General features: G+C 39.6%; 2 protein-coding genes across 2 annotated transcripts in view; one reads left to right on the top strand and one right to left on the bottom strand.

The window, feature by feature from the left end:
- The window catches only part of LOC115077831 (olfactory receptor 5V1-like), a 284,159-nt gene that overhangs the window by 209,157 nt on the left and 62,405 nt on the right, over positions 1 to 12,597 (top strand). The window lies entirely within an intron of this gene.
- On the bottom strand, positions 2,159 to 3,097 carry LOC115077299 (olfactory receptor 6-like). Its single transcript, XM_029579590.1, has one exon. It carries the CDS (start codon positions 3,095 to 3,097, stop codon positions 2,159 to 2,161), a length of 939 nt encoding a protein of 312 aa, XP_029435450.1.

Below are 12,597 nucleotides of genomic sequence, written 5' to 3'. Positions count from 1 at the left end.
AGTTCCCAGAATGCTTGAGGTTACAGAGAAATATGAAGACACAAAAGGCTAGGCTAGTCTACTAAAAATATATATTACAATACTGTGTATCATGTTTGATTTCCACCATTCCACTGTTTCCTCACTATGCTTGTTCTTTGCTTGTTCCGTACAAATGTCAATGCCATTATTGATTTTTTTTTGCTGTTATGCACACCTACATTACTATATAAAATATTTTTCGGTTGTAAGTCTATCTGCTTCCAAAATCTTATCATAACCTTTTTTTCAACTTCCATTCTACTGAAAAATGCTTACCTCTTGTACATTATTAGAACATTTTGACTAAATTCAGCATTTTCTGATGTTTGTGCATTTGTGATATAGCCATAAAATATCACATTCTTATCTGAAATTTTAGCTAATTTAGGGGGTCATTTTCAAACATTTATCGCACGCAATAAGCCACTATTGCATGCGAAAAGTCCCTTTTCGCGTGCAATAACATGCTGGGGGAGGAGTCGGGGAGGGGCGGAGTCAGGGTGGCAAGGAGGCGGACTCCACGGTGTCTTCACTGGCGGTGATAAGGTAAGCAATATTATCGTCGCCAGTAGCGCACCCAATAGCACCACCTTTCGCCCCCCGTTTTCACTGGATTAACTATTCTGCGATAGAATGGTGAATCCAGGCCTTAAGTTGGAAGCCAGGAATAACCCAAATGGGACAGAAACATCATGAAACAAGAGAAATGAATGAATCCATGTCCCTCTCAGTGTGCATGAGGCACTGACTTTATTTTTAAATATTCATGCATGGACTGCATTATACTCAAGGTATTTGTAAATTGCATATACTCATGACAATGGAAGGTGTCAAAGATATAAGAATAAAGGTGGAACTTCTGAATGTGTGATATAGGAGTACACTACAAATATATGAAAGATTACTGGAACTTTCTTGGAGGCTTCATTTCCAAAGGTCTACATAACAGTTATGAGTTTAACATCGTGATGCAGATATCCAAAGAGAGATGGCCAAAACAGTGGGTGATTTAGAAGTGTAAGCAGTTGAATGTGCTGAGCTAATTTTCAGTGCATTGGTCAGCTAAGTCAGCCATATTGTATTAAACCGGGCAAACTGGGCACCCACTAAGGCATCCAGTCTGAAATTTTGGTGAGACTTTAAACATTCAATTGGAAAACAGCCCTGTTTGAGTATCTCATCAGTACTATCATCTAAAGTTCCCTCTTAAGTTCACACAACTGGTTGCCTTCAAAAACTCATGCCCTTGGAGAAGGTAACACAGCAGCAAATTTCCAACCACAGTGATTTTTTGCATTCTGCATATACTGTGTATTTTAAGCAATCTGTTAAAATACAGATCTGGAGAAAATGTACTGCATTGGCATCCCTTCTTAATAAAATGCAATGATGATTGGTATAGATATAGTATCTATTGGAGAGAGCTATATATAGCAATCAGAGTAAAGCTAAAATTATTTTGAGAAATTTGGGCACTAGAAAAATTTTCCTAAATAATTGATTTATAATCAGCAATTGAAAACCAGATAAAACACTATGAACAGGGTTCTATTTCTTCCTGGTCTATTTATTTTGAAGAGTTAATGCAGGTTTGGCCTGGAAAAAAAGCTACCATATGAAACAGTAAAGATTTTTAATTTAAAAAAAAAAAAAATCATAATCACAAGTAAGATTCAAGATTTGTGCTATTAGTGTTTCTATTGGTGCGGTGATATTGACATTGTGATAAGATCAGACCATACTACTGCTGTTCCACCAGTCACAATGACTTTGTTTACCTTTGCTTTTATTAAATACTTTTTTTGCTTTAACTTAACGAAGAGAGTGTAACTCTTGAGAGCTAGACAAGAAATGTATCAAGCTAGTCGAATAAAATGGCATTACCTTTTATTTTTTGTTTTAAAGCCTTGATTTCCTCACCTGTAAGTGGACTAGCATTACAACCACATTAATTGGCACTTTTACAAAGAATTTCAGATTGTTAGGTTGGTGAACTGATTTGGCCAAATGGTTGATTTCCTATGAATGGATGGATTGAGTGACTGACATAAGAACAATGAAAGACTGAATATATAAAACAAAAGCGTAAGATCAAGAAAGTGAGAAATGACAAAAGCATGGAAAGAGATAAACATTTTTAAAAGGAAACCCTATGCTTTTTTAAGGCTCTTCTTAGAGCTTCCTTTACTTCCCTGTTTCGTAAAGCATAAATAAGAGGATTTAAGAGAGGGGTTACCACTGTGTAGAACAAAGAAATCACTTTTTCCATCTCAAAATTATAGAGGGCTGTAGGCCTGATGTACATGAAAATGACGGTTCCATAGAAGGTCAGGACAACTGCGAGGTGAGAGGCGCAGGTGGAGAAGGCCTTACACTGGCCATTTGTGGAAGGGATTCTGCAGATTGCTAGGATAATGAAGAAGTAAGACACAGTAGTCAAGATAAAGGAGATCAATATCACAGTCCAAGCAACGGTGAAAGAGAAGGAATCAACAATGTAAGTTTCAATGCAAGAGAGCTTTAAGAGTGGAATGAAATCGCAGAAGAAATGATTAATTTGATTGGGCCCACAGAACAGAAGCCTGGATGCTGACATGACCAGTAAGAGACCAATGAGGAAGCCACCGACCCAAGACCAAAGGGCCAGTTGGTTGCAAATGCTGCTGGTCATTATTGCTGTATAGCGCAGAGGGTGACAGATGGCCAAATACCTGTCGAAAGCCATGCCAGCCAGGAGAAAAAACTCTGTGAGCCCTAAGGAAAAGAAAAAATATATTTGAGTGACACAGCCAGGGTGAGAAATGGTTTTGCTCTGAGACAGGAAATCTGATAGCATTTTGGGGATGGTGACTGTTGTGTACCAGATCTCTAGGAAGGAGAAGTGGCTGAGCAAGAAGTACATGGGACTCTGCGAGAGACAGTGCTCCACTCTCACAATGAGGATGATCATCAGGTTTGCGGCAAGAGTCAAGAAATACAATATTAGGAAGGCCACAAAGAGGCAGAACTGAAGCTCTGGGGCACTCGGGAAGCCTAAAAGGACAAATTCAGTCACAGTCAGATTTTCCTTCTTCATCTCTTCGTTATGAAACATCTGTAAAATAAATAAGGCAGAGGAATAAAAGTATATAAGCATTTTAAACAGTGAATATATAGACTATTATACTGTATATTTATGGGAAAAGCAAATTTTCTAAGGAAAGAGTGATTTTGGTAATGTAATGTTGCCATCTTGTTTATTCAATTTTCATTTATTAACTGGGAAATTCAGGCAAAGAAAAATGTCCTGAATAAAACTGGGAACTGAACAAGAGGTATGAAAAGATAAACTTTTAGAGGACAGTTATCAAAACCATGCAGACTGGTGCAAAGTTTGTGGACACTTTTTTCCCCTGTGGACTTTGCACCAGTTTTCAAAGTCTCCGTGTAATTTCCCTTTGAAAATTGCCCCAGGGGAAAAGTATCTGCAGACTTCCACCTGATTATTCCTGTGGATGTTTTTTCCCTGCAAAACATTATGCATATTTTTGAAAACCCCAAACTAGGCATCTCGCCCGTAGGTAAAAGGACTTGCATTGTTTATTCACACATTAATGTTTACTCTCATACTGGGTAGGCAAGTGCCAGTTAGTCAGTGAGAATAAATATGGATTCATTGATTTGTAGACATCTACAGTTTATCTTCCTGCTATAGATTTATGTGCATTAACACCCTTTGAAATGTGATGCAGATTTGCAGGGTCACAGACAACTGTGTTAAACTTTTACAAAAAAAAAAAAAAGTTGGCTATAAAAATTTGGGAAAATCTTGCCGTTCTGGAAAATGAGTTTCTAGTCATTTGTTTTTGTTACGTTCACACACAGTTGATACATACTTTAGCACAAAAATACACAATAATCAGGAAGTGGTATTACTGATGCAGATTGAAGGAACTTGTCACGGGGATAAACAATTTTGTGATGAATGTTTTAATTTGTTATCATTGGGTCTCCTGTTGTTCCCATCAAAGGAATCCATATCACCACTATAACCGTCTCTACCAAGCGGGGAAACCTGGTTTGAGAGAGAGAACTTTAATTGGAAGAATAAGACTCTATATTATATCTAGCACTGTAGATGGGCACATTCAACAGGGTGAGTTTGGGGTTGCGGTGTTACATACTGAGGAATTAACTGTAAATGTGTAATCACTGAAGAATTTCTATCATTAGAATCAATGAAAGGTACAAGAAGAGGAGTTTATTTGTACAATGCAGCCCCTATTAAAGTCTGCTCTCTCTCTCTATCTCTCCTTTCCCCCAATAAGAAATTAGCCTAACCATGCCCATTTTTTTAAATCACAGGCGCTATTTCTGCTATATTTATAGCATTTTGATGAATCTAGGGGAAAATTTTAAAAAGCATGCTTTGGGCTAATATGACAAAAGTTTGCATGACAGCCTGACGTCTAAAATTGCATTTCCGAATTCCAAAGACACCAGTTTGATTTGTAATGCAATTTCATAATAGCATGTTAAGTATCTAAATGGATATATGCCTGAATTGAGATGTTAAAAAATGTTGGCAAGGTATTCCAGATTTTAATTTTCCATTCCCATTTTGATTCCTATGTCGCCTCCCTCCACAAAGGGGGAACCCAAAATGATTTATAACTAGTACAATAAAATATAAGAACACATTAGTCTGATTTTCAATGTATTAGGTGCCTAAATCACTAAGACGTTCCTGAAACCAGTAATTTTAGACAGCAGCTACTAATCGCCCCTTTTATGGAATTCAGATTTTCAGAGAGAAGCCGAGAGAAGATAGAATATCATGGCAGATAAAGACAAAAAGAGACATCTGGTCTCTGCCCAATTAAAAGATGGTCTAATAGTGGCTAAAACTCTGCCTTGTTTTGGCATGTAACATTTTTTGCATCCAAATTCCTGCTTACCTTTAAAAAAAAATCTTCATTATATTATAAATGAAAGCATTAAAAAAAACAATGAAATATTTTTGGAAGAGAAAACTGTATGAACCAAACAGTAACAGTCCTTAAAATTTTCAGTAAAATATCAAGCTGCCAGCTTTATTTGACATAATTACATTACAGATGCATTTGCCCGAGGTATCAGACTGCTTTAAACTCACTTACTTTGTCAAGTAATGTCCCAGGTCAGAAGTAGTTGGCAGCTGCTAGATTTGTTTGGTTTTGGTAGACCAGACTGTCTCCGACACAAACCAGGGTCTACATCGAAAGCTCTTCGGTCACGTTCCTTCCACGACAAGAAGTGAAGAATCAATGTTCTTAAATCATTGACAGTCAAGCAATGGAAGAGTTTACCAAGGGAGATGGTGGGATCCCCTTCCAATGAGATTTTTAAGAGCAGGTTACACAGGGAACAGAAAATGATTGGATGACCTTCTGTGGACCCTTCTGACACTATTATCCTGATTCTGTTCTATTCTTCATTTTTCTGCTTCTACTCTTGTGCCTTCCTTTTCCCTGGATAACATTTTTTTTTAACCCAAGAAGAAACCCACTCCCTTCCAAATGCTGTGAGGGAGGTGAATCCTGAAGCAAACAGGTGAATCATTGCAAATAGACATACCCAGCCTCAGAAAATTCAGTTGAAATCACTAGAACAATCCCAGGCTGTAATAGGAGAGGCACATGTGGACACTATAGATCACATGTACAGAAAGAGCCCCAGTGGTGTGCGAAATGTGTCAGTGGAGGTCTTTAGAAGTAATCGGAAATTCCAAGCGTAGAAACACATAGCTCCACGGCAGATCAGAGATGCAAGTCCCACCTAGTCTGCCCAATTTTATTTCTTTTACAATGCCATAGACTCTAGTTGATATCTAGCTTTTCCTTTCATTTCTCAGGGCTTTTATTTTTAAATTTGGTCATTCTTATGGCCTTCACCACCCCCACCAGAAGTCTTTTCCATGAATCTACCAGTCTCTCTGTGAAGAACTGAATATACCCTCCTTTTTCTTAGCTTCCTGCCATGACCTCTTGTTCTAGAATATTTTCCACTGGAAAGTGCCTCCTGTGAATTACTTCTATCATTGAGAAGAATGGAGCCTTGACTGATACAGAGGTTATATCTACTGTACTGACATTCCTTGTACAATACCTAGGTAAAGCCTGATGTAAGGATTATTCTCACCACTAAAACTGAATGAGATTTTATAATGTTAAGATTCCCAAGTTATCTGGGTACATTCACCGAGCAGTTCCTCCAAGTTTGTGTGGTAGATCAATGATTGATCTTTTTGATTCCCCATTTGTTACCTAATTGTAACTAAACACAAAAGGTGCAAGGCCATCCTCTGCCCCGGACGAACTATTTTTGCCTAATTGATCAGTTTCTTACCCATATTATTTTACCTTCTTGGCATTGGCAATTAAAATCTTTCCCACCCTCATCTAAATGAGATGAAAGACCCATTACTCAAGGAACATGTAAAGAATCTTTTTTTTTTTTTTTAATAAAGGAAGAATAACACCATCAACTTTAAGAGAATCAGATATCTGAAAAAGTGCTTTTCATGAAAGACTCACCTGTTCTTTCAGAGATTACTTTGTGTTGGTGATTATTTTTTTCTTCTTTCCCTGTTCTAGTTGCACAGTACAAGCAATGACTGATGGATTAATTGCATAGCTTAAGAGGACTTCCCTTCTAGGACTATGAGATGTCTACATTTGATCTTTTATATTGCTAATGACAGTCAGGAGGCTATGGAAGCCACATGCAACCCAACCATTTTATGAAGGGACAGTCATGAGCTGAAGGCTGGATAGCAGTGTTGGCTCTTGCTGTGCTGACCTTGCACTGCTTCTCTCCGCTTGCCTCAGTACAGGCTGATACCGTTGCACAGAGCTCAGCTATTTCTTGATCCTGGATTTCTAAAGCTCTGAAAATTGTAGCATTTTGGCAATTTCAGCTGAGTGCCCATACCATAGGAGCTGTAAGGGAATGCAGAGGAAATTATTTCACTGCAGTGATTTATCTTCAATAATAAAAAAAAAAATTCCCAATTGCAGATGTGAAGGCAGATCGTAAGCATTCTTTTTAAAATAAATTAGTGACTAAATAGCAACAATCATTTGTATCCTGGCTGTCATCAAAGGGGCACAGTCTCTAAGGGCCCACTCAGTAAATCTATTTTCTTCCCAGGACATGTTTATATTATTATTCTTACTGTTTCATTTGTATATAGCTTCTATTGAAACCAAATTGAAAAGTGATAGATTCAAGGCAACTCATAGGGCTATACTCAAATAAAGGACTTTCTCCCATCCTGTGGGCAATTTTCCTAAATGTGTAGACACGTGGAAAGTCCACAGGTGCAGATTTTGCACCAATCTTCAAAAGGCAAGAATGAGCATACTTTTTCTTTGAAAAAATATCCAAGGACAAAGTATCTGCTGTGATTTGCAAGTATATTTCAGTGGGTACTTTTCTAAGCCCAAACAGTATGCGTAGGTTTGAAAATTAATTTTATTTATTTAGCATGTTTATATACCGACATTCATTGGGAACATCACATTGGTTTCCAGAGAACAAATAATGCAGCTAACAGAGCTCTACAGAAAACTTAAATATAACTAAAGGGGGGAAGTGTATTAAAACTAAAGTTATACAGAGAGAACTATAACAGGACAAACAGAGAAAACTATAATGGACAAGCGCATTAAAAAACTAAAACTAAACAGGGAGAACTATAACAGGCAAGCGTCAGGTCTGTGGAAAGAGCAGTAATCAATCAGGAATATCACGTGTCAGGCATCAATAAGACTGAGGCGGGAGGGGAGGGTGTAGGTAAGGAAGTAACTGGCGGAGGAGGGAGAGATAGATGAGGATGGGATATTCCAAGGAGGAGCTAGAGCTATATTCGAGCGATGAGGGTATTTACAAGATAGGACATGGTGTTAAGTGATGCTACTGTAAGCCTGCATAAACAGCCATGTTTTGAGGTTTTGTTTGAATTTTTTAGGGCAGGGTTCTAGTCGCAATTCAGGGGGCTTGGTGTTCCATAAATAGGGTCCAGCAAGTGAAAGAATGTGTTCTTTTGTGGAAGTAAGGTGGGTGAGGTTAGGTGCGGGAGTTTGCAGTGTTGCCAGGTATTGCGATCTAGTGGGTCTGGTGGTGGGGTGGAAAAATAGGGAGTCGCTGAACCAGTGCTTGTTGGGATTGTGGAGGGCTTTGTGAATGAGGGAGAGTGTCTTGTAGTTAATTCTGGCGGATATCGGGAGCCAGTGAAGTTGTTTGAGAATGGGGATAATATGCTCTTTTTTGCGTGTACCAGTCAGGATGCGTGCCACAGCATTTTGGAGCATTTGTAGGGGGGCAATGGTGTTTTTGGGGAGGCCTAGGAGGATACTGTTGGAGTGGTCAATTTTGGAGAGGATGATGGATTGTAGTAGGGGTTGCAGTAGGGGTTTTAGGAGATGCAGTAGGGGTTTTAGGAGATGCAGTAGGGGTTTTAGGTTCTTTACTGTGTGGAGCTTGAAATAACATTCTTTTAGGGTGTTGTTTATGAAATTTTTTAGATTGAGGTGGGTGTCAATGGTGATGCCTAGGTCACATAAGTGTGGAGAGAATTTAAAAGTGGACGGGAGAGTGTGTGTGTGTGTGTGGGGGGGTAAAGTTAGTAGAATTATGTTGGGGTGTAATGATCATGAGTTCCATTTTATTAGTGTTGAGAGCTAAATGTAGTTTGGTGAGGAGTTTGTTGATGGTGGAGAGGGCAGTATCCCAGGTCTCAAGGGCTTTAGGTAAGGAGTCATTGATAGGGTTAACTATTTGCACATCATCCGCGTAAATGAAGTGTGGGAGAGAGAGCTCTGAGCGTAGGTGGCAGAGGGGAAGTAGGTATATATTAAAGAGTGTGGAGGAAAGAGAGGAACCTTGAGGCACACCACTGGTTATGTTAATTGCCTTGGATTCACTGGTACCTATTTTGACTTTGTATTTTCTGTTACTTAAAGAGGATTTGAACCAGAGCAGGGGGATTCCAGAGATGCCTATTTCGGATAGCTGTTCGATTAGAATGTTGTGTCTAATGGTATCGAAGGCTGAGGAAAAGTCGAGTATGGCCAGGATATATGAGTGCCCTTTATCTAGGCCTTTGAGGAGGTAATCAGTGAGGGTGGTCAGCAGGGTCTCTGTACTGCGATATTTGTGAAAGCCATGTTGAGATGTGAAGAGAAGGTGGTTTTGTTCTAAATAATCTGTTAGTTGACGGTTAACAATTTTTTCAAGCACTTTAGCTATGAAGTTTAGGTTGGATATAGGGTGGTAGTTAGCCAGGTCTGCAGGGTCGAAAACTACACATGCTGTTACCTCCCCCAGCTAAACCCCTACTCGGGAACACCTCCGTGAAAATGTGGGATGGTGTGGAAGAATGCGTCTACTTTTACCTACATACAGGGTAGGCAATTTTAAAATATCCCATTTTACCTAGGTAAACAGCTTTTGAAAATTGCCCTCCATTGAATAAGTGCCGCAGAATCAAAGAAAGATGAGGTTGGAATGGGCTAAGAGGTATTTTAGGATCATAGAAAAAAAAGGACTAAAAGGAACTGTTACAGGCCCCAGGAAACCCACCTGGGGAGCGGCACGGGACTGCAAGGCAGGATTCAGGACAAGGCTCGGTCTTCCGCCTAGTCATCCCTCTACCCCACAGGTTGAGCCCTTGGGTTCTAGGGCCACTACATCATAGTGGTGAGTCCACACAGACGAGGCTTGGGCAAGGCGAGGCTGGATACTAAGCAAGACCTGGGATTAGAGAAGACAAAGGTTAGACAAGGCAAGGACAGGACTCCGTACAGCCAGGACTCAATAGGATACTGGAATAGACAGGACAAGACCAAAATAGCAGACTAGGGCAGAACTTAGACAAAGCAGACAAGGGAAACACCGAACAAAGAACGCAGCTCAAAAGCAGCAAGGCTTAGAACAGGCAAAATAGACCAGAAAGCCTCAAGGCAGGATACAAGAGAGAATAGGCCAAACAGCCTCATGACAGGGAACAAAGCAAGATAGGCCCAAGGGCTTCAAGGTAAGGCAAATAGAAGGCTGGTAGGCCACCAGGCAAGACAAAAACAAGGGTCAGGTCACAGATCTAGAAGGGACAAGATGAGAATACAAGGAGCTTCTGGCAAAGCTGATTTACACAGGGCTGGGGTTTTGGAGTGGCAAGGGCAGACAGGAGGAGTTTACAAGGCTAGAGGTGAGGTATACTGAGTGCTTCTGAATATCTACCCCCAGATGTGCAAGGCCTGTGGGGAGGGAGTTCTCAACCTGGACCAATGTTTTGGGAACCCACATACATTTTTCAAATCACATTTTCAGGTGCACAGATGAAATGATTATCATCATTGCAACTATTGGCTTTGCTATATCTGTGTATTCTGCTTTGCTTTCTGGAGTGCAGCTAAGCATTGATAACACATACTGCTTATCCTACCATGCATAGTTATGGTTAACTTTGTTTGTATGCCACCCTTTCCGGGGCAGCTCACAACTGTGCTGACTCCGTGTGCGAGTATAGTTTAAAGTGTTCTGTGTAGTGGATCCTATCATGAAGGAAGCCTTAAGATAATGGCCTTGTGCCTTTCAGTGCTAAAGGGTAGGAGCAAAGACTACTCACTACTGCACTGGGTCTAGAACTTTAAAAATGTCACTATCTACCTTAAGAATTGCGCAAAAGTGATGGCACGGCTGCTAATTTGAAAGGGAGGCAGGATGGGTCCCAGCAAGGCTCAGTTAGGTAAGTCCTGGCCCTTGGTTGGATTATTTTTGTGGGCTGGTATGAAGGGGCCTGGGAAGGCCTAGCTGGACAGGCCTAGGACCTGAGAAAAATTGTGACAGGCAGGAGGGTAGTTGAGGGCTGTTTGAGGTCTACTTTTTTTTTTTTTAAAGTATAACTAACATGAAATCCCCAAAATTATGGAATGAACTTAAAATGGCCTCATTTGTTCTTTTTTTTTTTAACTTTTAAAGTGAATGCACATAACTACTAAGAAACGTCCTGCTGAGCCAGAACAAAGGTCCATTAACCCTGCATCCTGTCTCTGGCAGTGGAAAATCCAGGTCACAAGTACCCAGTTGAATCCCAAGAATAGATCCAGTTCTTCTTGATCATAATCAGATAAGCAGTGGATTTTCCCAAGTCTAAATGGCTAATGATGGTTTATGGATGTTTCTTCCTGGAACCTGTTTAAATCCAGCTATGCTGACTGCTTTCACCACATCCTCTGGCAACAAATTCTACAGTTTAATTGTGCACTGGGTGAAAAAAAATATTTATCCAATTTGTTTAAAATATGTTACCCATTGGCTTCATGGAGTGCCCTCTAGTTCTATTTTCCATTCCTTACCTAATAATTCTTAACATTGTATTTGTTAATTTCCATTGCCATTACACAGTGAACTGAGGATTTCAAAATGTTGTCCACAATAACAAGGCATTAAACAAAGAATGCATTTGTGTATCCAAGGGAGCTTTGAAGATAAGGACATAAGACTTGCCATGCTGGGTCAGACCAAGGGTCCATCAAGCCCAGTGTCCTGTTAATGTTTTTTTCCTCCAGGAACTTGTCCAAACCTTTTTTAAACACAGCTATACTAATAGCTTTCACCACATCCTCTGGCAAGGAATTCCAGAGCTTAATTATGTGTTGAGTAAAAACATATTTTCTCTTATTAGTTTTAAATGTATTACCCAATAACTTCATTGTGTGTCCCCTAGTCTTTATACTTGTTGAAAGAGTAAACAACTGATTGTTTACTCGTTCCATTCCACTCATTTTATAGATCTCTATCATATCTCCCCACAACTGTCTCTTCTCCAAGCTGAAGAGTCCTAACCTCTTTAGCCTTTCGTCATAGGGGAAATGTTGCATCCCATTTGTATGCATGTATGGGGGAGGAGGTAAGCAACGTGCTACTAGCTTTCTATATTAGGTTCTTAGGCTTATGGATATTTATATAGACCAAAGTACATGTACTGAAATTCTGGTATGCTCAACCAATATCTGACTATAAAGAGCTATAGTGTAAAAAATTTAGAATTTTTACTGAATTCATATTTCTTATAATGCCAGTACCACAGGTGGTTGGGGACAGCTTCTCAGGAGAAGATAAATAAAGTCTGCAATGTTCAGATCCCAGTGGATCAATATTGCAGGTAAGAAGCAATGATATAGAAACAGAGACTATGACAGTAGATAAAGAATATAAGACTGATCTAGTGTAGTCAAGCTCCCTTCCTTTCGCAATACTATAAAGCCCACATTTTCCTGTCCTCTTAAGCCATAGATAATGTCCCTAAGAGCAGCCTTGTCTACTTATAATATCTTTATTACAGGGAAATCTAATTGACTGATTTAGAAAGGTTAGACTAGAACCTTGACAGCAGAAGTCAAGTCTCTTCAGAATTATAACAAACACAACAGGCACATTCAGTCCTCAAGATCTTTCTTTGCTCCTTCTGTCACCATGAAAGAAGAAATACTCCAAATCAAGATTTGTGTATGACACACACCACCCATGAGACAGATATAGTCAAATGTCATT

Source organism: Rhinatrema bivittatum, chromosome 16, assembly GCF_901001135.1.
Source record: "Rhinatrema bivittatum chromosome 16, aRhiBiv1.1, whole genome shotgun sequence".
Lineage (NCBI taxonomy): Eukaryota > Metazoa > Chordata > Amphibia > Gymnophiona > Rhinatrematidae > Rhinatrema > Rhinatrema bivittatum.
This window is presented reverse-complemented; position numbering and strand designations above follow the sequence as displayed.

Coding starts and splice junctions, on each gene's coding strand:
- LOC115077299 (XM_029579590.1), bottom strand. CDS start 3,097: ATGAAGAAGGAAAATCTGACTGTGACTGAATTTGTCCTTTTAGGCTTC.